We start from the raw sequence: 24,324 nt of genomic DNA, 5'->3' as shown, positions 1-24,324 counted from the left end.
CAGAGTCCTGAAAGCCTGCGGCCACACATTGCCTCTGGCAGATGCATTTTTAACATGTATATAAGCCGTCAGATTCTCGCTGGTCACACTGATTTTATTAGTATTGTTTTCCTTTTATGCTGAAAGAGAAAGAGCCAGCAGTTCTCCTTAGACATTTGGCTGTGGCTCTGGGGTCAAACAGAAGCTCCCAAGGCAAACATTATGTTAAGACCAGGCTCCAGGGGGCTATCAAAGGTGGGACAGGGGGATGTGGGTGACAATGACATGGGTCACTGGACAGGAAACGTGGAAGGCTCTAGCCAAAGCAGCAGGGAGGGAGGCAGGAGCTGAGCGACCTACATCTCCACTGGGAATCAGCTGACTCACCCCTGGACAGTAGCTGTACCTCCTGGGTGGAACTCAGCCCTGACAATATGGGAAGCTGGCACCCCAAGAGAGGGCAGCAGCAGAGGCCCAGCAAAAGTTGGTGTGAATGAACCTACAGAATGAGAGATTTAGGGGGAGCATTGCAAGGACGCAAGGGTGTGTGCAGACTTTGCTAATGACCGAGGGTCAAAATGTGGGCATAAGGTCACCTGCAAGGAGGGCTTTGCCAGGAGGTGGGCCAATCGGGCCCCAGCAGCAGTCATGTGTGTGACTTCCTAGTGCACACTGCACAGCCTGTGACCTAACAGACATTCAGTGCGTACCAAGTAAGGATAACAATTGCGGTGAGGAAGTCTCGTCTAACTTGTTCAGTTTTAAATAACTTTAAAACCATGGTATCTCGGCTCTCTTTACCCTGTGCTCAGGATTTTGAATCCACTGCCTTCACCAGCCTGCATCTATGTTTGCCTAGACTTCCCCATCTCAGCACCACCGAAGCAGGATTTTGACCAGACCCCCACACATTCATTCGTTAAACAGCGTTTGCCACCGAGCGGCAGATCAGATTGTCTTTGGCCCCTCCATTTCATCAGGACCGCCAATTTCACAGCACATCCTGACCAAGGTATGCCTTCAACACTCTTTGCCCCTGCTCATCTCAGCTCCAACATTGCTCTATGGCTGCTCAGGACAATGCTGTTTTCCAGCTCCATACGGCAGCTGGGGAGATATCTGGGGCATGTTTAGAACCTGCTTTTTATTGGTAGACTACAATTCATGGCTAGAGCTCCCTCAACCCACCAGGCCTATCACAGTCTGTCTTTGTCCGCCATCCCCTACCTCCGGCTCCTCACCACCTCATGACACCTCTGTCACCCTGGTCCTTCTCTGTCCCTGGAACTGTCCCTGAAGACTGTTACTACTTCAGGGCCTTTGTATCTTCTGTTCACCTGCATGCAGTGCTTTTCTTTTCAGGCTGGTCTTGATCTCCACTTCACCCAGAACATAGCAGCCTCAGCCATGCTGCTCCTCATCTGTAGGTTTCAGTTCTCAGCTCTGCACTTATGAACAGGCGCCTTATTTTTATTCTTAATTTATTATCTGCCTTCCCTCATGATAGTGTAAGTGTGTGGGAGCCAGGGATCCATCTTGCTTGGTCACTGCTGCTTCTCCAGTAGCTAGAGCCGTGCCTGGTGTGAGGCGGGTGATCATTAGTTGTGAAGGGATGAGCCAATGGGCTAATCCTGATGGTGCTAATCCTGATGATGGTGCTCCTCTGAGAAGGCTTCCTGCCTAGGGTAGAAGTGCGAGCTTCTGAATGTGATTCCTGGACTGGCTCCTGTGTACGAACTGCACTAATTAAACTCATTCATATTTGTGGAAATGCAAATATAATTTTATTTACCAATGACTGTAATAAAGGTAAATGCTCCTTGCTTAAACAAACAATTCACTTTGGGAATAGAGCTGTAAACAGAAGCAATAAATAAACACTCATTATTGAGTGCTTACTGTGCCTCCACTGAACTTCAGGAGCCCACTGCTCTGCTCTTCCGTCACAGCGTCACAAGCATGGAGACTGACTCCTCCCTCCATCCACAGATGAAGGGACTTAACCACACAGGGCGCCAGCACTCTTTGCCAAGCCCATGACTCTTGGAAGCCCAGCTTCGCATCTTGGCTGTACCCTGAGAAGTTTCTCTAACTCTCCATGTCTCTGTCTCTCTGCCTATAAAACAGAAATGGAAACTTCCCCTAGGAGAAACAGGAAGTATTAAATGAAAGGATGTTTTGGAATGCCTGCGTTGTGCCGGCAATGTCAACTGATAAATACATGCTAACAGTTTTTCTCTTATTATCATTGCTATGATTATTACCATTACGCAAGAGTGTTCTAGATGTTTCTACATATTCTCGTTTAATTGCCAAATAACTCACAGAGTTGGCGTTATTCCTGACTTACAGGTTAGGAGGAGCTCAGCATTTGTAGAATAACTAGCATCGCATACGGCCACCCTGTGGCCCTCAACTGTGAGCTACCTTGGACTTCATGCAGTGCCTCACGGCTGCCTCCAGAGTGCTGGATCCTGGTTCTCCCATGGGCTCAGCATCAGGCTTATTTCCTTTCCAGTCAATCACTGATCACACTCCCTGTTTTGACCCAGCCTTTCCACCTGTTCCAAGTTTGACTGTGGTCCCAAGCCAGTCCTTAGACCCGCCCATGGTCAACCCCCACCTGCATCTTTCAGGGTTCTGAATGGCTGCATGCTGGACTCCAAGCCAGCAGGAACCTTACCTGGCAGGGTTGCAGGGTTAGAGAGTGAGGGGTCCTCTGGGATCCCGTATTCTGTTTCCAGGTGAAACTGTCAGGACCCAGAGAAGTCGCTGATGGACTCCAAGTGTCCCCAAGTTCCCCAGCCCAGGAACCTGACTCACCTCCCTCCTTGCTACCATCTTCACTTTTATCTTCCACAAAGAAGACTTGGGAGAGTCCCCAGGGTATCCCAGCGCAGTGGGGCAGGCAGTGTTAACACGGCTTGGGGGAGGTCTCATTTTCTGAGGGTCACTCACCAGGAGTCCTGAGCCTTCCAGACAGGAGTTGCTGCTAGTCTATCTATTCCCCAAAAGTGTGTATCCCAGGCTGAAGATGCTGCAGGTAAGCAAGATGCCGCCCCAAGCTGGAGGAGGCTTTTGCCCTGGACAGGCTAAGAATGTCAGCAGACATTCACAGTGGTCATCTTTTGGAGAATTATGAACGCTGGTCTCGTATTCTTCCTCCAGCCACCCCATGTCCTTTCCTCTTTCTCTGACACACACTGTTCACAACAGAGGATGGCATGCAGATCAACTTAATGCTTTCCAGATCATCAAAGGAGCTGCCACGTGAGATAGGCCCAGCTAGGGCCCAGGGGAGCTCTGTTGGGTTCCTGGTGCCAAAGTGCTGTCTCGCTGTGGAAAGTTCCCAGGCTCAGGCAGACTCAGTCTGCATGCACAGTGGAGCCTGCCTGGGCTGGGCTGTGCAAGGGGTCTGAGGCCTCCGGGCTGTAAGATTCAGACTCTGGGGACTCAAAGAGGTTGTGGAGGCTGCAGTATTGAGAGACTTCTGGGAGGAGACTCGGTGCCTTATTCGAAGCAGCTAATTTTGGTTTGAGGGGATAGGAAAGGAAGAGAGTGAATCAGGCTAGGGAACAGTTAATGTCCCAGGAAGGACCTGGTGAGGGGAGAACAAGCAGCGAGGCCAGGGGTGCCTGGCTAGAAGCTCTCTTGATTGTCCTCTCTTTTTCATTTGTCCTGCAGCTACACTGATGCAGGCTCGCTGTGTCCCAGGCACTGAGCCAGGTGTGCTACCTGGATTACAGCACTTCCTGCTCATAATACATTTCTTTAGGCAGTATGGATTTCCCACCGGCTAGAGAAGGAAACCGAGGCTGGCTCAAGCAGTCACACAAGTTTTCCCTACAGCAGCAGCTGGGTTTGGACACTGTAAATGTTGCCTGACTTGCTACTCCTCAACCCTCTTCCCCCTGCCATCTGAGTCTAGGAAGCTCTGGGAAGCCCTGCTGGGTGTAGAGCAAAGGGGGGACTCTACTGGACTGGGGCACATGGCTTGACCCTGTAAATCAAGAAATTAAACTGAAGGCTTTATCTCAGAGTACAGCTGCGCATGTGTAAGCATGTGTGTGTGTTTGTAGAATAGAGCATGACTCTATTCTACAGCGAGCCGACAATGTCCGTATGATGTACGGCTGTGGCAGTGACCTAAGGAATGAGTTCTGATGTGCAGGAAGGTGGAGATGTGGCAGGCTGTATCCCTGGGAAAGTAAGTGGAATTGGATGGTGTTGGGAGTGTTCCAACCAGGAGAAAGCCACAGCATTCTGACATCTTAGCCTAGGAGATGAGCCACAGCTCCATGGATCGAGTGACAGCATGTCCCTTGGGGTTGTTAGCCAACTGCAGATCTCTATCCCCATCTGCAGGGAATTGAGAGGTTGGGCGTGGAGGTCAGGGCCTTCATTTCTGCCAAATTCCTAGGAAATTGTGTTGCAGGCTCCTAGGGATGTTGGGGATGATGGGTCCTTCCAGCTGTAGGAGTTCGTTAGGCTCCACTTACCTGCGGAGCCTTCTGGAAAGCCTAGATGTGAGGAGAGGGGCAAGGCTAGAATGGTCAGGTCTCTAAATGAGTGCGTGTTGTAGCCACCAATCTGTGTTTGAGATTCCAAGAGTTATGGGCAGGCAGCACCCCAGGGAGCAGTGAGTTCATGCTTGCCCCAGAGGCAGTCTGCAGCTAGATATTTGTTGGTTCCTTGCAGCTGGAGTCAGCCTCCAGGGACTTAGGAGAGAAGCAGAGGGGCACCTGTAGCTTGACTTGGGTGCTGTATCTGTGTAAGAGTTGTCCTGCGAACAAACTGGACCTGCATTTGGTGTGAGGGTATTCTCTTGGCTCTACCCTGGTTTCCTCGGCATTGTCCTCTCGGGATATGCTGTTTCCAAGCACAGCCTCTGGCGTCCCTAATCTGGTCTGAGTGCCATCTGTTCCAACCCAGATAGAGGGGAGGGGGTGGGGGACTCTCTCCTCGTTGTAACTGCTCTCTCTCTCTCTCTCTCTCTCTCTCTCACACACACACACACACACACATACACACACACACACACACACACACACACACACACACACACACACGCACAGGATACCTGAGCATTCAGGATAGTGGTAAGGTCTCTCTGTCCGGAGGACACTTTCTAACTCTTTCCACTGCCCTTCTTCTCAGTAGCCCCCCTTCCCTTGCTCCGTCCAGGGACACCCATGCTCCGTCCAGGGACACCCATGCTCTGTCCAGGGACACCCATGCTCCGTCCAGTGACACCCATGCTCCGTCCAGTGACACCCATGCTTGCACACACTTTCAGAGCTTCCGGAGTGCCCACCCAGGGTGTTGGACTCATCTTTTCTGTTTTTTCCATGCACTTGGTAGAAACTGTAGCCATAGACGTACACACAATCTGTCACTAAAACTTGGCTCAGCTGAGCCGTCGCAGCCCACACACGCCTGCATAAACTCAGCACGTATGAGCGCACATGTCCACACATCTCCTTGCCTGGTCTCACAGGCTGAGACTGGCATGTACACATATGGAGGAGGCATGCACTGTTACACACACACACGCTACACACTCCATGTAGGCATTTGTGTGTGCGCACGTACACACACACACACACACACAAACACACACACACAATCTCATTTCTGACTGCAGCCACAGTGAAGGGGTCCAGATCTTGGATCTCTGCCCAAGATTCTCAGGCTGGGTACTGGGGTGGTCTTGGCATAAGGTGTGAATAATTCTAGATCTAGGAGAGGGAGGATGGGGCTTTCCCAGGAGAGGGGAGTTTTGCCTTCCTGGAGGAACAGTGAGAGTTCTATGTATTGTTTTCTCTTCTCAGAGTCAGCACAGAAAGTGCATCTCTTCACGCTGGTCCAGGGTATGTGGCGTGTACTCTAGGGTTTGTGAAAAACCTGAGGTTACAACATGAATCCACACAGGATGTCCCAGAAGACATGCCACAGTGTACTGCAGCCTAGTGCAGAGGTGCTGTCCACCACCCTTCCCGCTTGCAGCCCCTGCAGAGTATGTCTGCGCAGAAGGATGGCGCATGTGCACTGTCCCAGCAACAACCCATTGCATATCAGGTCCAACAAAGGGCTCAAGCATGTGCCATTCAAGTGGGCTGTGCACTGCCTGGGAAGCCAACCGGTGGAGAGACCCAGGTGGACTCACTCCAAGATCCTCAGGCATTGATTCATTTAAAGAATACTAAACCAGTTGTATTCCCAGGTAAGCACCTTCACCATTGTGTAACCAACCCAGTGAATATTCTCTTACTAAAGCTGAATGGAGTCACTTCATCTACCAAGTATGTCCCTATAGAATAGCAGGAGTCTCACAGACTGAGAGCACCCTTAGGTGGTCAGAGCAGCCTGGTTGAGCAAAGGGTCCACTCTCTGTCTCTGAGCCACAGCAGCTGGCAGTCTCCGATGCCTGGGGACCCACTTGTCCTATCTTCTCAACCGCCACCACTTCTGCTAGAGTGCTGTCCTTTACAGAGCTGAGATCCAGTGTCCGCCCATAGGACTGTGTGGCCCTTGGGAGGTCTGCCCTCAGTCCCTGCAGGACCTTCCTTTGGAATCGGGCAGATGGGTAGAAATCTGCCCTAGATCCAAAGACGGATGTAGTCAGAAGGATGCTGATTTCTAATGAGGTTGTGGTCTCAGGCTTAGGGGTCCACCTGGGCTACACAGGGAGATCCTTTGGACTGTTTTGATTATATACTATGCCATTTTCAACACGTCTACAAAACAGCTGATTTTGTTACACCTAACAAGTTAGGTCATTCAATTGTGTGTGTGTGTGTGTGCGTGCACACATACAGACGTTTGTGCTTTTGATTAATTAAGCTTTGTCATTAGAGACAGTTTAGTGTGTGTGTGTATTAAGGTTTGTGTGTATCTCTATATGTGTTTCTTTCAAGTGTCAGTGTGTCTGTCAGAGTGTCTCTAGGTGTGTGACCATGCACATGTGCCTATCTTTGGATATTTGAATGATGGTTTCTATACAGGTGGCATGTGTGTGTGTGTGTGTGTGTGTGTATGTGTGTGTGTGTGTGTATGTGTGTGTGTGTGCATGTGTGTGTATGTGTGTGTGTCTGTGTATATGTGTGTGTGTGTGCATGTGTGTGTATGTGTGTGTGTCTGTGTATATGTGTATGTGTGTGTGTATGAATTAACCTATATGATTGTGTTCCACTGCATATGGTATATCCACAGGCAAGTGTGTCTGTGTGTCCTATGTCTGTGTACCCGGAAATGTGCATGAATCTTTCTCTGTGTGCCTGCATTTTCAGATCCTCCGCACGAGATGGCAGGGACGGACATGAGAAAACACTAGCTGATACACCGCAGATGTGGGTGATGGCGCTGACCTCCGAGTCTGTAAGAGGAGATGTGGTAGCTTGAGGACAAGAAGAACTGGGTGTGGGAAGCCAGGTCGAGCTGCTGTTGTCAGAGATCTCATTTTCTTCACAGTCAAAGGGACGCAGTGACATTTCTGTCTCTTTGTCAGGAGAGTTTGCTGAGCTAATATGGGCAAGAGGGTGTGTTGCCACACAGTAGGTTCATTATCAATCATATTTCCTGTCTACCTGTGACTGTCAGTGATCCCTCTGTCATTTTGTGCTCTGAGAAGGACAGCCAGAACCATTTGGTGTTCTGGTGGGGACTCTGACCTGTAATTTGGATGGATGAGCCGAGACAGTTAACTGTTCTCACGATGTGTGCCTGTCTTATCTAATCCCCACAATGACCTTAAAAGGTGAGCTGAACAGGTTCACTGTAGTGATGTGAGGGAGGAGAAACTGAATTCTGGAGTGGATGGAGAGGGGACTGGGATCTTACACTCCCAGAGGCCCCCTGAGGCCAAAGACGCCTATAGTTGTACAGCCTGACCAGAAGGGTGATCACACAAATCCCCGACACAACCGGCTGTGCTCTGAATGGAATCAGAGGGACAACTCTTATAAAAGACCGTAACTCGAAGATGATTCCGACCACCTGCACAAAGACACTTCTGTTCATCCAGTCAACGAGGGAGGCGGCCACCAAAACATGCTCATGAGCCTCATCTCTTAACTTATTTACAGGATCTGACCCTGTATGGTGTGCACTAGTTCCCCAAACACATAGCACAGCACAGTAGTGATGGAAGGCAGGGGGGTCATAGTTAAGCTCCAGAAGGAGCCTTTTCAACCAGAGATCCTTGGAAAAGGGTGCACGCGCTTTCACATTTAACACAGAGCAGCTTTGTCAGGGAGATCTTAGTGTATGGTGGGTGCCCTACCGCCCAGAGGTGCTAAGCCCCAGAAGTCTGCCCGCTGGTCCAGCCTCTTCCCCTGGTTTGCCCAGGCCCCCAATCCTTCCTCACCAGCAAGCATCCCAAGCCCAAGCTGCTCTGTTCATTCTGGCAACATTTCACCAGGCTGTAATTTTCCTTCATCATTCAGTTTTCATTTTTTCTTTACAAAATAGGTACAATTGGACCTGGCTGTAACAGAGCTAGGATGAAGTGAGATGCAGGAAAGCATTCGGCGTGGTAAAATGCTGTATAAGCAGAAGGTATATGATAGCATGAAAAATACATATGGACATGTATGACACAGTGTGTAAGATGGTGTGACTTTAAGTGACAAGAAGACTTCCGTGTAGAGGCTGTATGTGTACAATGAACACACGACTCAATGCGGCATCTGATGCAGCTTGTGCTATGTTCTGCAACTCAGAGGATTATCTAATATTTTATGTCATGTCCTATTCCCCAATTCACTGGAAAAGTATAATTGAAATCACTCTTACAGTAGGCATTTTTGGCGTTCTAAGCACAAGTCCTGAGAAGATTTCACCACTGGTCAGCAATGTAGCCCACTGGGTGGGAGGGAGGTCCAGGGAAAGACAGAATACCCTGGCAATAATCTGGCCAAGTGGTGCAGCAGAAAGAGGGCCATCTCGGGAGGAGGTAGAGGAGCTGGGCTTGTCAGTGATTGCTCCTTCTATTTATGAAGCCAGATGAGGAGCTATAGGGCTTGCGGTGGGCCCTGTGTCTGTTGATTAGCTGGCGATTATATTGATGATGTAATAAAAATTCACTTTGTCTATTAAGTTTCACCAGGACAATCAGAGAGAGATTAGATAAAAATCAGAGGAAATGAATAACAGAACAGAGGAGAAAGTCACGAGTCTTATCCACCATGGTCTCCCTTTTTTTTCTCTCTTTGCTGTCTTGAAGGGGAGGGCATGAACAAAGAAAGCCCATCCCTGGCACTCAGGATAGCTATCTGTTCCAGAAACCTCCCCAGCAGAGCTTTTTCTCTGAAGGGATTTCATGTTACAAGTACGACACTGCTTTCAATTTGCCATCTGCATATAATTCTGTAAACCTTCGGCATGGCTGCTGGCCCTGTTGAGAGACCAGAATGATGGGCCCGGGTCTCTCTGTTGCTATAGCATGGTGGGTAAGACCCCTTGTGTTCCTCCCTGCTCCGAACCAGGTATGCCACGCTACTTAGGGCCCTCTCTACCTGACAATGTCTCTATTCCCTTTGGTGTGGTCTGCGTTGATGCAGATCCTTCTTCTCTTACGGCTCGGGCTCTGAGAGGCCTGTTAGGAGGTACATGTCATGATGATGGTCACACATTAATGTCCATTAGTCGCCAGGGGCACTTCTGCCCAGACTGATCTGTCAGATCAACAAGAGGCTGGACTTGGGAAGGACAGGAAAAGAAGGTTAGTTTGGGTTGGTGCCCATTGCTGGAGGGCCCTAGCTTCTGGTTTGGGAGCCTGGGGCTTGGGGCTTGGAAAAATGGGTGGGACCCATGTGGAGGGGTCAGAGGGACCAGGAACTGGGAAAGTGCTGGGTAAACATGATTGGTAACTTCTGTATCTCCGCAGGGAGCTGAAAGCCCCCAGTATACTTGCGATCTTGGATTTAAGACTAGCCCAGAAGTTTTAGGAGACGCCCAGTTCTGATCTCTGCTGAAAAGTCCTGGGAGTCAAACACAAGGATCAAGGTCTGCAGGAAGGGGTTTCTCTCCTCTAAAAAGACGAATCTGAAGGTTCTCATCTCACCTCTCCCCGTTCTGAGCTGTTTTCTCTCGCTGAGATGGGAAAGGCCCCTCACCACTGCCTGGGGGCCCTGGCATCCCCGCGCAAACAATCTGCTCGCCTTTAGAGCAGCACGCCCTGGCACCTGTGAGGATTCTTTTTAACTGCAAGACCAGTGTCACCCCGGGAAACTGTCCCCTGGCTTAATTCTTGCTGCCTGGCTGCTGTCCAGCCCTTCCTGCATCAGGGAATGCTCAGAGAGGAAGGGTGGGGAGTGCAGGAAGATTCTAGTCCCAGAACCCTCCCTGTGTGACTGGAAAAAGTCGTCCTTTGTGGGCAATCTAGGTGCCTGAGTCGGTTATGGGGAGCATGAACACAGTTTAAATATTCCATGAGTAATTTCTGAGCCCAAGCAGGGTGCGGTGGGGACGGCTGAAGGACGTGCAGCCCCAGAGCAGGTGAAGACTGAGGACAATCCCGCAGGCTCTCTGTGTGTGTCGCTGATTTCCCTGAAGACCCTGGACCCCACCCACCTGTCCTTGGCCCCATCTTCCTGAGCCAGGCTGATGACGGGTCCAGATTTATCCACAACGAGAAATTCCTTTGTCCATCACTCTGAGAACGAGACTTCATTGTAGTGGGACAAAAAAAAAAAAAAAAAAAAAAAAACCCAGAACGGAACAGGACAGAACGCCCTGACCTGTCGGCTTTGCAGCTTCCTGCTCTGCCTTTTTGCCGTTAGCTACTTTGAGAATTTTGCTGTTTCCTCTAGACCTGGGGATCTGGTACCATCACCATATCCCTACCCGAGGTTTCACATTGAGGGGTTTCTTATCCAAGGCATTTTCTTTGGGAGGCTTTATGTTTGTGGGGTTACCATTTTTATACCCGTAGTTATTAATATGGTGGTGAGCATGGGTTCCCACCTCTGAGATCAGGTCGCCACAGTCAGAGAACTGTCTTCAAGTGGACCTGTGCCTCCCCCAGAATGGGTTCTGTCCTCCCATCAGACCCAGGGACTTCCCTGTGGTGTATCAGGCATCTCCACAGGCATCCCCCTCCCCCTTTTTGCAGAAGCCATCTGTCTGTGTATGTGGTGGAGTTGTGGAGGTGAGTGTGTGGGGAGGGTCAGGACACCTGAGGGAAGTTGTAGTTGCATCTGTGACACTCCTGCTCTCCGCTGACCTAGGGACCGCTCTCTTCCTGGTTATCTGGTCTTTGCTGTGACCAGACCTCCTAAATCACTGGCTCAGCTGAGACAAGGTCAGAACAATAGAAGTTAATTTTTGGCAGAGAAACTTGAGAAACTACCACAGAAACAAGCCAAGGCCAGAGAGGAAGCATGAGGACAGGGTGCAGGGTGTCACTCCCGTAGGAGAGGTAGTCTGGCTCCATTCCTGCGGGTCTAGTCTGTACGCTTGGTCCACTGAGGGTCCCTGGAGTGGCAGGGTATAAGGCTGGCCAGCCCTTTGGAAGATAGTCCCTGCCCAGGGTACAGTATTACGCATCCATCCATCCATGCATCCATCCATCCATCCATCCATCCTGTAGTTACAGCTCAGCCTAAGACACACATCTTTCCCTAATGGAGACACAATCCTTCACCTGCTGCTCCTTTTCCCTCCCTGAGGGGCCAGCTCAGTTGCCCTGGTCTAGTTCACCCCTCCCCCCATCCCTTATTCCAGCGTATTTTCAAGCTTGCCCAATAGGATTTCTGTGGAATTGGCTATAAAGTAAATTAAATGGCTAGCTTCTTGCAGCAGCAAGGGCAACAGTACTGAGCGATTCTTGCTTTTTCACTAGAAGGGTTATTAGTTTTTTAAATCAGAAAAGAAACTAAAGCCTTGACCACAAGCCAGAAACAGATCTCTAGCCCTGTGTCTCTGCAGCTCCAGTGAGCCAGACTTCCGGTGCTGCTTGGAATCTGGTGGCTGGTGGGTATGTAAATCAGTCCCTAACCCATCCTGCCTGGATTCAGATTTGACCGCAAGATGTGCTGGGCTGGTGCGAGCCTCTGCTAGGCTGTTTGGACTTTCCTTTGCAGAAGTCCTGGATGGTGATGCAAGTTTGAAGTCAAACCATGTCAGGCCCTAAATACAGACAAGATTTTGGTTCTTCCTCCAACAAAAGGAAACTTCTCATCACATGGAATTAAGAATCAATACAGTACCAAAACGGACGATCACTGTTTAGTTTTGAAACAAAACAAAGCTCATATAAGTTGAGAAATGATAATACTTTCTGAACTTTCTGGTTATTATGTGTGTCCTTGTTTGGTTGATTTCTCAGGCTCAGACCTCACTTGCCTAGAGAGAAAAGTGGCCCTGGATCCTGATCATTTACTCCCACAGGGTTAGGCAGGCCCTGGGTGACTGCCGGCACTGTGGAAGGTCGCTCAATTGTGAGGGGCCATCGGAGGTGTGTGAGTTCTTTTTCTCACCATCAGAGGGCAGGCGACAGCCAGAGGAGATAGGACCTCTTTCACAGTTGGGGCACTCCGCCCCACTCTCCCGAAAAAGGGGCTAAAGCCGAGGTCAGGCTTTGATGTTTGCTGCCTTCCTCTCTGAAGTTACCGGCACCTTAGACTTGTGGCTGAGGAGGGGACAGAGGCATGTCTGCAGGGGGACTAAACTTGGGCACCAGTACTCACCTTTCCCTCTCAACTTTTGAGAACACTTTGGGAGCCAGACTCAAGCGTAAAACCTGAGGGTGACCTAGCTGGAAGGCTGGCTGGCAGTGCTGTGGCGGGAACTGTAGTAGTTAGTAAGGGCACAGAGCCCCACTGCTGAATGGGATGTAGAACAACATGCCACGTGGTGGCTTCCTATGTGTGGGGAGCAAATACGCTGGGGATCTGATGGGACCTGTCTGCTGGAACCCTAGCAGAAATACCTTCCTCCAGAGACACCTCTCTCCCCATTCAAACAGAGAAAGCTATATCTTACCCTCCTATGCAGTCTAAGGCAGGCCCCTGCTACTTGCCCAGGACCTCTCTCGGTTATCTCTATTCTGCCTCAGGACTGGGTGTGAAGGCAGGCTCCCTTGGAGCATTCTTGTAGTCTTTTGGGTTTGGGCTGGTGGAGCAACGCTGGGGGTTCTTTCCTCTCTTTCCTGTGAAAACTTCCAGACCGTCCAAGGACTACCAGGATGAGCCAGGATGTCTTTGGGAAGAAGAAGGAAAAGTTTGGGCAAACCCCAAAGGAACACTAAGGTTAAAGAAGCCTGACCTTTTCTTTCGTCTCTTGATGAAAGTAGAGGTGAGCCTCGGTGGGAGCTAGCTTTCCAGATTCCAACATTCTTATCTCACCATGATCAATGCATACAGGAAACTCTGAGCCTCTGCTTCCAAGAATGCACCTGGGAGACTGATCTAAACAAACGCTTTTCCTCCAGGACCCCTCTAAGCTGTGATGTGCACCCTTGCAACTCCAGGGCCCAGTTCTCTACTCTGTCAGTGGGGCACACTGCTCCAACTCTCTCTTCTTCCTTGGAGATAGACCTCTTCTCACACATAAGCAGAAGGAACAAGGGTGCTCTTCCTGCCTCATCCGGTGAGACCAAGCCAAGCCAAGTATTGACTTGATATAAAGATATGGATATGTTGGATGGATAAAGGTTAGGAGATCTAATTTCTTTCTTTTCCTGTCCAGAGGACACTTCTCCTCCACCTCGCCCTGCTGGAAAGCAGAGGGCATAAGGGGGAGTGCTTTTATCAGTTACACAGGAATGCCTCCATCCCCTCTGGGCTCATCTCAGGAGTTTATGAAGCCCCTGGGAGCAAGGTCTCCTCTCCCAACATCGTCACCTCCCTGGATATTCTTAGAACCAGTCAATATGATTAATTTTACATGGGAGTAATTTCCTGCCATTGTTGTGGAGCCCTCCTGTCCTCCCCCATCAGCAGCAGCATGATACTGTTTCTGGTTATATTGGTCAACCAAGATATTGATATTATTTGTCCACACAACTGAATCACTCTGGGCTGGCTGTCACATTTCTTTAAAAGGTATTGATAAGCCCATTACAGGAAGGGCATATACACTCTTCAGTGTGTGCGTTCTATTTCAAGCACCTGTGAGAATCCACCTACATTGGTTAGATGCCGAGGAAAGGATGGATGCAATTTGCAGGAAGACATCTGTGTACATATGCTTGAGATGCGTGCGTGTGTGTTGAACACCAGCCCTTTTAGAGCTGATCAAATAGTCAATTAGAACATTATAGGGAGGTAGCAGAATCAGAGAGTCCCTACAAATACACTGTGATGTCGTGTTTGATCTTGCATGCCTCTTGTCTCCCAGGACTTGTGAGAGAAGGTTTGACTTTATAAGGATATTACTAGGTTGATGCTTCATTCTCTTAATTTACCTGCCAGGTGAGAGCTAGTATTCACTGCAACTGCATGACCAGAATCAACCAGAGAAAGTTACATCAAAGGCCATTCTATAGGCTGGACTTGAGCAGCATGCTTCCTCCCTGACTTGGTTTCTTATAGTTTTGGTTGTGAGCCTAGCCTTTAACGGCAGAGCCATCTCCAGCCCCTGACTTGGTTTCTTTATCTGTGAACAGACAACAATAATTCATCTGGCTCTACTTTCTTAAGGCCAGAAGCAGGGAGGCTGACTCAGCTCGGGCTCTCAATCCTCTGCTCTGATTCTCCGGTCAGAAGAATGCTTGGCAGACCAGCAGACCTTGCTGATTCTGTTCTGTGGTCCAGCCTTCTGCCTTATGGAAGGGAATGGGTGCTGGAGCTCTGTGTTGCAGGCATGCTTTGGGTATGTGTGCATGTCTGTATACCCAGGTGCCCAGACCTGACACTTAAGTGTCTCTGGACCTACCTGCATTGATAGGGAGGTGTCAGAGATCATGTCTTTGCCAGCTAGCTCTACAGTGTTCACATCCAAAAATGCTCCCTTGTAGGGGTGTCCCCTCACTTGTCCCTGTGCAAAGAAGCTGGTTAGTTTGAGAGATCCTCTGGATCTTCAGATCCAGCATATGAATAAACCAGACATGGATTAATTAGGTGTGACTGCATCATTAAATTAGAATAATGAACAAACAGGCACGTATGGCGTTCAAATCTGCCTAGAACGACTCCAAGGGCTGATTTCAACTAAGTCACCTGTCAGTTAGTAGGTCTGAGGGATACTGAAGTGAAGTTTCTGTTATGTTCTGAGCAGCGGTTCCTCCAGGAACCCTCCACCCTGTGTTAGGGCTGTCCTTCACTGGGAACCCAGCCTCCACAACTGGACCCAAACAACACGGTTCGATACAGCATCATCTATGCATGCTTCGGCTGTGCACATTTCTCCATGTGAAATACGGCAGAGGCTCAGGTGCTCAAGAGATGGGAGGGAGAAGTTAAGAGGTGTGGGCAGAAGATGGGAAAGGTATTGATCTCATAATATTTATATGCTGGTGTACCATGGCTGTACATGGACTTACACACACACCCTCCTCCAACAGCTCTGTTTCCACGAGTTCTATTTTTCTCCCACATACTCTCCACATAGATTTATAGGTGAAATGAATCTTAGTTGTGTAATTTTAGAAACAACTGTGAAAATACAACCCTAAGTCCTCAACCAGCATCACCAATCATATTTTCTATCCTAGGACACACAACTGTGTGGAAGAACTGCTTGTTTTTTCTTTTTATAATAAAGAGGAGGAAACGAGAGAGAGAGAGAGAGAGTCAGAGAGAGAGAGTCAGAGAGAGAGAGAGAGAGAGAGACAGAGAGAGAGAGAGAGAGAGAGAGAGAGAGAGAGAGAGGAGGAAGAGAAGGAGGAGGAGCAGCAGCAGCTTGCTGGCCTCATTAGCAGGTGGTAGGGCAGTCTAATACATGGGGGTGGTGGTTGTGAGATCTGTTAAGTGTGCAGAAACCTTTGATTCTGTGGCCTTTCTTAACAAAGGTGATAATTAATTAAAGCAGGGTGTACTGCAATAAAGTAACATCGCAGTTGGTTTGTGCAGGGTTGTCCAGAACCAGCCTTCCAAAGTTGCTCTCAATTAAACCCTTGTTGCAAGCCAGCTCATTATCAGTTTTTTTTTCATCCTGAGTTTGATCACTATATTTGGTACTCACAGAACTAGGACTATGTCTTTCTTCATGAGAGCACCCATTTATTTATTCTTGCAGACACCACATAGGATCTGCTCTTGAGATGAGCTGCTGGGAATCGCCGTTTTAGAGCCTCAATCAGCTCATGTTGGAGAGGAGATACAACAGGGATAAGAGAAGGCAAATTCAGATCAAGTGGAAGGGGAGAAACCCTGTGAATGCATAATCCTGAAAGCATCTACTCGTGAAGGACTCAGAAACCACAGGGATTTCCAAGTTGATAGACTTGCTGTAAAAGCCTCCTCCATTTCCACTCAGCAAGCTCCTAGTGGCCCCAGATGGGTACAGTGCCATAGCCACAGCCCTGCTACAGTTGCCTACAAGAACACCAGGTGGGAATTCTATGGGCAACAACCCTGGTTTCTGAGTCAATCAAGAGTAGATGAGAACTTTGGCTGCCTCTGTGATTGTCTTTCTGTCCTAGAACTTTTAGCTCCATCTTTGTGTGGTCAATAGGAGTATTTGCTCCTTCTTCAGGTCCCATTTTGGGTTGGGTAGTCTTCCTTAGTAGCAAGGATGAAGAAACGAGGGAGAGAAAAGGTGATGGACAATGAATGGTCTACCGTTGGGTCAGGAGGAAAGGGCGGTTGTTGGTCCAATCTCAGGAGAGATTGGACAGGACAGATTGCTTTCTACCATTCTTGGAGAGAACATGCATTTAAAAGACTTGAAAATAAAAGAAGTAATAGGGAGAGGGGATGTGCTTCCTTGTTATAAAGAGCTCAGAAGGAGGGCAATTGGGCGTCTGCCACGCCCTGCTTGCATTTAGAGAGAATACATCCCAGAGCTCAGAGTGCCTGTTGGGACCAACTGAACTTGTCAAGGTGTGTGTGTGTGTGTGTGTGTGTGTGTGTGTGTGTGTGTGTAACTCATGAAAAAAGTAGGCAGGGATGTCAGGGGCAGTGTGTGGGGTAGGGAAGCCGTGGGTGGGAGCTCGGTCCTGCAGAGAGCTGGGTTCTGTGGCTGGCTTTTCAGATCCCAGATGGAAGGTCGTTTCTAAAATGAGTCAATGAGCAAACAGAAGCAGGCCAGACTTCAAAGAGTGATGGGTGAGGGACAAGGATGGGATTCTCTCCCAAACCTGGACTTCTGAGTGGAAAAACCATCCAGATGAAAAGAAGCACACCTCCACACTGCAACCCGAGTGCTGACAAATTCAAGCCACGAGCTCTGAGGGGGAAGATGGATATAACAAGGAGGGCAGCCCTTCTCTCCAGCTCTCTTCTTCTTCTCCATTGTCCATATCCTGATATTGTATATAGCCCTGCGTGGTGAGATTTTTCTTCACGTCATCTCTATGCCACTTGTCTCTGCCACTCTTTCCTAAGCATACATGTTTCTCTGTGTACAGCACGTGTGCACACACACACACACACACACACACACACACACACACACACCAGCTACACAGGCCACAACGTCTTCCTGCATCCCACCCTCTGGTACTCAGATGCACACTGTCTTTCACACCCCCTGGCTCTTGCATGTCACATGGGATTCCCTTTCAAACTCAGAAGTCACTTCGATCTCAACCACTGTCAAACAGTACACCCAGCTTCCACCTCGCGTTTTGACCCTACAGTGCTGCTTTTTGAAAATTTCTGCTTGCAGTGTTGGATCTTGGTCACTGTTATATTTCCTTTACTCTATAGCCACCCCTACCAAAACCCTGCTCAGCTGAGATCATTCTTGGTCAGACTGGAAAATGGCTCTCTTCCAGGGACATGGAAGTTGTGAGCTTTGAAGCGTTTCTTCTAAATCGGTCTCAGACAAAGTTGGAACCAGTTATTTTCTTAACTGATGAGGTGGGGGTCTTTGCTGTCTTCTTGGGCATTCCCTCCCATCCTGGTTTATCTTCTAGAATGATGAGAGTGGTGATACTAAGAATAGTAATGGTGATGTGATATCAGATATGCCCCTGGAATCAGCTCTTATAAAAATAAACTCTGAGAACTTCTCAGTGACTGTCCATGAGTTGCAACCTTAGAATGCATTTTTCTAATTGCTTTCAAGCAATGACTTCATTAAAAATAATCTTTGGTTTTACTTTGTTTTGTGATTGAGAGGTCACAGACCCAGGGAACATGGAAGAGGGAGTGGAGGGAACTTCAAGGGGTTCTTTCAATACAGCCGGGAATTACCATTCCAGACTGGGCTGGGGGCACGTGTGTCTCTCTGCTGAACTGCAATTAAATCTAGGCCAGCCCTGCTTTCCATATATGTCAAATGCAGTTAACAGTTCTTATACATGGATGAACATTTGGACACATGTGCATGCTAATTTGCCTATGTGTGCCGATTCACAGAACATCCGTTTTAAAGATAAACAAAATTATGCTCAAAAGAATAAATAATCTCTTAAATAAACAAACCATCCCATTATTTATTTTATTGTTTTCAAATAGGACAAACTGATATCTGGAATGTGGAGATCTTTAAATGGTTAATGTTGCTTTGACATGCTTTAGTCTCCAAATGATTTCTACTGATCTTTTGTGTATGTGTGTATGTGTGTGTGTGTGGGGGGGGTACTTTAGAGTATTTTTTCCTTGTTTTCTTATTCTAGCTATCCAATTTTTCCTATCGCTGACGAGGTCAACCTTTCTTTTAGCAGTTATAAATATGTAACCAGTCATTCAGCCAGTCTATTTTTTTTTCCCCTGGACAAAACTGACTTTTTATTTTTCAAAGTAATTTTTAAAAAGTTCATCTTCATTGAGTTGACACACATGCTGATACTCAGTTTTGCTCTCTTAGATTCATTTGAAAATGGAAGCCAGATAGTGCCTCACAGATTTAATTCACCTTATAAGCACAGCAATAGGAAAAAAATCCATTTTGGTTAAAATCAAGGGGTGGACATTTGACGTTCCAAAAAGCAGTTGTGTCTTCAAACTAGAACATGAGATGTGATTTTATGAAGATAGTTATAGATTGCCAAAACATAACCATAACCTCCATCTTTCTTCTCCCTCCCACTTCCGTACCAAATCAAGGGACTTCAGATGTTTCCTACCTAGATGCAGCTAAAAGAAAAGGTAGTGCAATTGATAGGATATATTAAAATGTTGTTTCCCCCCGAAGCCGAATACACAGAGGATTTGTTACTCAGTCCCCACCCTTCTTCTTCATGGAGTGTGATAGTCCAGAGGCTGCTGCCCCTGCAGCAATAGCTCCTGAGTGTGAAGCCCCCTACTCTAATGAATATCAGGATATTACTAGAGTAGATTTTTGACCATTCAGTCGCTAAAAATCTCCATGCAGAGTAGCTTCCCACCAAATAATAAGAGGATGCTGATGGAGACCTAGCTGTTTAGATTAAAATGCATTGTAGGCTCCCAGAACAAGCGTACATCAGTGGTAAAGGCAGTCTAAATCTTTGGGGACAATCCTATGTTTAGATTACATTAATTCATAAATATTATACTAAATACCACTTAAATTGGACTTAAATGACTTCAGAGATAATGCATTATAATATGGCTATCCAGAGAGCGCTAGTTTTTATGTATCCAAGTAACTCAGTCTTGGCTGCCTCCTATTTGCTAGACAGGACCAAAGTTATGAATGGATTTCTGGTGTATTCATGTGTGAAGTAGTGGTGTGTGTGTGTGTGTGTATGTGTGTGTGTGTGCATGCGAGTGTATACAAGCATGGATATGCGTGTATATTTATGTACTTTCAATCATCGTTTCTGTTCTCCAGGAAACAAAAAGAAGTAAAAGAAAAATGAGAAAGGAAAGAAGTAGACTAGTGGGTGACCTATTCCCTTTTCCAGGGAAGAAAAATTCTACAAAACAGGGTGAAATTGGCCCTCAGCTCATTTCTGCTGCTATCCCGGGAATTGGCTTCTCTCTTGTTTGATCAATACTACAATGTCTTTCTCTTTGGAGTCTGAAAAAACAATCTTTCCAAAAGTGCTTCGAATTGGGGAGAAGAGAAGGTTCTAGTTAGCTGGAGTTGGCATTACAGTGGGCTTTCTTCTGTGCGTATTGTTTCTTTGATTTTGATTTGGCCTCCCCCCCCCCCTTTTTCTCTCTGCCTAGCACACAGACCCCTTCCCACCAATTGCTTGCTGGTCTCTAGGGGGTAAATTTACCTTTAGAGTAATTATCCCACTCCGCAGCTGCTATTTGCTGCTTCCCAGTCCAACAGCCTTTTCTGGATGGGGGAGGTTGGGATGATCCACACCACCCACCCACTCCCTCCTCCACAGACTCCCAATTCGACTGGAGTAATTGCCTTTTAAGGTGCACTCTACGCATGGCAGGTATTCCATTAACCCTTGGAACTCCTCCCTTTTATAGTCACCTGAAATGGCAGGTGGCCAAGGAATAGATACCCACCTGAAACCTCATGCATATCATTTAGATTTTTACTAATTTTTAGGAACCGATATTGTACACATTCACCCACACTGGAGGACAGTGTCTTGTTAGGTCTCTCAATTATATTCCAGTGTAATTCGTTAGAAGTTAAACACTCAGATGCCCTGAAACCAGGCTTAACAAAGGCATGGTTCCATCCCTAGCCTCACACTGTCAGTTTAGAGACTAGGAAGATATAGAAGCCAGGTGCAGCTTTCATTCTTAAAGTCTCATCATGCTTTTTTAGTTAGGAGCAATTAATCACCAATGGCAAGCAAGCAATTTTTTTTAGGTGGCTAGAGGCTTATTTTATCAGGGTTAGCTAATAAATCAGACAGCATCAGTGAAGTAGGAGTTCAAACTCTACTAGGACTGAATAAACCAGCTCTTAGAAATGCTTGAATTTATTCAGCTCTATGAGAGCATCTCAATACTGTCCAGGATGTGGTGGACCAACCCTGACTCTTAAAATTCAGAAGGATAGAGAAGCAGGAACTTTCTTAAGGGAAAATATATGCCTAAATAATAAATGACAAGGGGGCAACAATGAGGCACCCAGTATGCCAGAGCCAGCAGTCCTGCCTGTCACAGACTGAGCCAGTTTACAAGAAGAATTATTTGGGAAATGAAGTTTTACCTTTCTTAGGAATCCTTGATAAACTGCACATTGTACATTAGTGTGTGTGTGTGTGTGTGTGTGTGTGTGTGAGAGAGAGAGAGAGAGAGAGAGAGAGAAGAGTATGTGGTGTATGTGTGTGTGTGTATTCACATGTGTACCAAACCTTCTGTAGCTTCCTGAAGAAAATAATAGAAATTCTTTATTTCAATATGAGAGAGTTCGAATTACATTAGGAACAAAGTGGTGGTATCAGCAAGGGATTATTGAGAAGGAAACATGGAATATGTTAGAGTTTATCTGCACTGGAAATAGAGAAGTGATAAGGTGATCCAATACAGAGCCCACAGAACATTCAGCTCCCCACAACTGTCTTTTGCCTCTAGTGGGTTCTAATCTTTTAAAACTTTGAAATCTTAAATTACTACAGGAACCGATTGTTAAGATGGGCAGCTTCCCTCCTCCATGCTGTTAAAATTCTATTATTACTATTTTTAAAGCTGAGGACCTATTAGAATGACAAAGGTTTATACAAACCTTGATTAGCTTCTAGGGAGCTTGATTGGAAAGGAGAAAAAAGTACAAAGACATGGTTGCCTCCAGAGGGAGGGGAAAAGAAAGTATTTTCCAAAATATTATTTTGAAGCCTGTCTCCCCCTTCTTCCCCTCAATCTCTTCTCTGAACAGACATTTTCTCCATATTGGATAAAGGTTGTTTTCTCTCTCCATGACAGCCCCCACCCTCACCCCACCCCAACAAATCTAGTATATTTCCATTCTGCTGTGCTTCCCCCCCCCCTGCTATTCAACATGCCATTAACTTTAAGATTTACTCCTCAGCAGGCAAGCTGGAAGACGCTAAAGCCAATAAAAACTGCTCTCTGGGACTCCAACTAGGAAGACTTTGGAGCTCTGTTTAGTATTCGCATGAAGGGAGGGCTGGGGAATGAGGGTGGCAGTGGTAGTGAAAACCCTCTGCTGCTCAGAGAACCGCTCAGCTCTGCGCTCTGCACCTAATGTGCCGGAGGAGCAGCTCTGTTCACAGCCCATTTCTGGCCAAAGACAAGGCTGCTCTCTGTGTGGGGGTGGGTGTACGTGTGTGTTTTCATCTTCAAAACCACCAGCTCTAACACAGCATCTTCCGTGGCTCTCCACACTGCTGTTTATTAAAACCGAACGTCCATACATCCCTACAACTTCCTTAGCCCCGTACTCCTTCCCTGCCTGGCCATCAATCTCTCTCAGAAAGCATTTAACTTGCCCACACAGCTCCAGCACCGATTAATCCCTGGTGCACATCCTATACATTACTGTTAGGGAGCGGAGCACTGGGCTAATTTCGTCACCCACCAGCCACCCACACACATTCTACAACTGAACTCGTTTGGGGCTCTGCCTTTAAGATAATAAAACAAGGAGAAAACAGGCAGGCTGCAGACAATCCCATGACCACTTTCCTAAAAAGTTGTTAGGTTTTAATTCTTTGATTATTTTGTCCCTACCTTCCCCAGGCACTCACAAGCAGTGTTTGCTTCTAGGGGGAAATAATACACTATGAAGCTCCCTGTATGGTGAGTTTGGGATAAATTATGGTTTACCTTTAAATATGCATTTCTTGTATGCATATATTCTTCCCCAAATCCCAGCCTCACTGGGGAAGGGGATTGTTCAGGCTTCCTCGACCCCTCACTCCACCCAAGGGACAGCTCTCTCCTTGCTCATTCTTGTCTTGGGTTTTTTTTTTTTTTATTACTCCTTCCAAATATCCAAAACAGCTCCTTCTTGCCAGTCACACTACAACCAGACTACTGAGGCACACATCTCGCTAGGGAGAGTTTACTGTTAAATTGATAGCAAAATAAAAATATCTCTGCGAATTTGTTAGCTCTTTCCCTTTTAGACGGCCACACTCTTGTTCTGACCCAAACAGAAGAGGAGGGCAATTCCTGTAGTGTTTTCAGCACCACGGCGATGGACAGCACCCCAGATCCTGGGCCAGCTGAGCGCCCGCTAGTCAGCTCAATTTTCTGGGTTTGCCCTGAGCAGCTGTCCCTATCCCAATCTTTCAAGTCTCTCGATCCAAAAGCCCCAGCCCCACTTGCCCCCATCCCTTCTTATTCCCATCTCCAGTCCCCACTGCCCTCTCTTAAGCACCGCTTCCATCGGCTGCTCGCCCTAAACCCAGCCTTGTCCCGGCGAACATCTCCCCACACACCCCAGCTCGGTCTCCGCTGCCGGAGCGCCTCCCTCCTCGGCGCCCGCCCGCGGCTCGCTTTCGCCCAGTCTCCCGCTTGCCAGTCTCTGGCCGGCCAGTTTGCTGCCCGCCCGCTCCTGCTCCCCGGCAAAGTTGGGAGGGAAAGGTGCTCTCACCTTTGTGCATGCCTGTGAACCTGTCCTTCAGAACCGTAAGCTCGTAGATCTTGCCGAACTCCTCGAAGAGGGGCTTGAGGTCCTTCTCATCCAGGTTTCGGGGGATCTGCCCAATGAACAGCTTGATGGCATCGTGGTCCTTCATGGGAATGGTCGACGGGTTCCCCGGGCTGTGGCTTAATCCGTTCATATGCCCGGCGCTGCCCGGGCTGCTGCCGAGCCCGTTGGTACTGAGGCTCGCGTTGTCAGCCTGTCCGTTTGCTAACGTGGCCATCTTTATATACATAGAGAAAAATCTTTCCTTTTATTCTTTCTCGCTCGCACTCTCTCGCTCCTCTCTCTCACTAGCTCGCTCGCGCTCACACACGCACACGCACACACACACACACACACGCACACACACACGCACACACACTCACACACACACGCGCGCACACACACACATACACACCATACACACACACGCACACACACACACGCACGCACACACACACACACACACACACACACACGCACACTCGGGTTCTCTCCCACTCGGTTTCCTACACCTCACTCTGCTCTCGGCTCTCGTTCTATGCTCTCTCTCCTCTCCTCTCTTCTCTTGCTCTCTCTCTCTCTCTCTCTCTCTCTCTCCCTCTCCCTCTCCCTCTTCCTCTCTCTCGGTCTGATGTGATTTTTTTCTTCTTCTTTTTTTCTTTTTTCTTTTTTTTACATTGAACAGACAGGATCTCTGTCCTTTCGGTTTAAACAGGCTGGACCGGTTCAAGTTCCCTGCCAGACCAGGGGTGGGGGTGGCGAGGGCGCGCGGTAGGAGGAGGGGAGAGCGGGGGC

The 24,324-nt window shown here is 47.9% G+C and overlaps 1 protein-coding gene across 46 annotated transcripts in view; it reads right to left on the bottom strand.

Moving 5' to 3' along the window:
* LOC121453246 (CUGBP Elav-like family member 4) overlaps positions 1-24,083 on the bottom strand; it is a 275,079-nt gene extending 250,996 nt beyond the window's left edge. For 12 of the 46 annotated variants that reach the window (XM_041659820.1, XM_041659810.1, XM_041659832.1 and 9 more), the window contains exon 1: positions 23,494-24,079. In XM_041659820.1, coding sequence (XP_041515754.1) covers positions 23,494-23,779 — 286 coding nt within the window. In that variant the 5' untranslated portion in view covers positions 23,780-24,079. Of the gene's footprint in view, positions 1-23,493 lie in introns of all 46 variants that reach the window. The other 34 variants (XM_041659797.1, XM_041659823.1, XM_041659812.1 and 31 more) reach the window with 5 other exon arrangements.
* Between the last annotated feature and the right edge of the window lie 241 nt (positions 24,084-24,324).

The sequence above is a fragment of the Microtus oregoni genome, unplaced genomic scaffold (assembly GCF_018167655.1).
Source record: "Microtus oregoni isolate MIOR12 unplaced genomic scaffold, Mior012 000011F_ref0000422, whole genome shotgun sequence".
Taxonomy (NCBI): domain Eukaryota; kingdom Metazoa; phylum Chordata; class Mammalia; order Rodentia; family Cricetidae; genus Microtus; species Microtus oregoni.
This window is presented reverse-complemented; position numbering and strand designations above follow the sequence as displayed.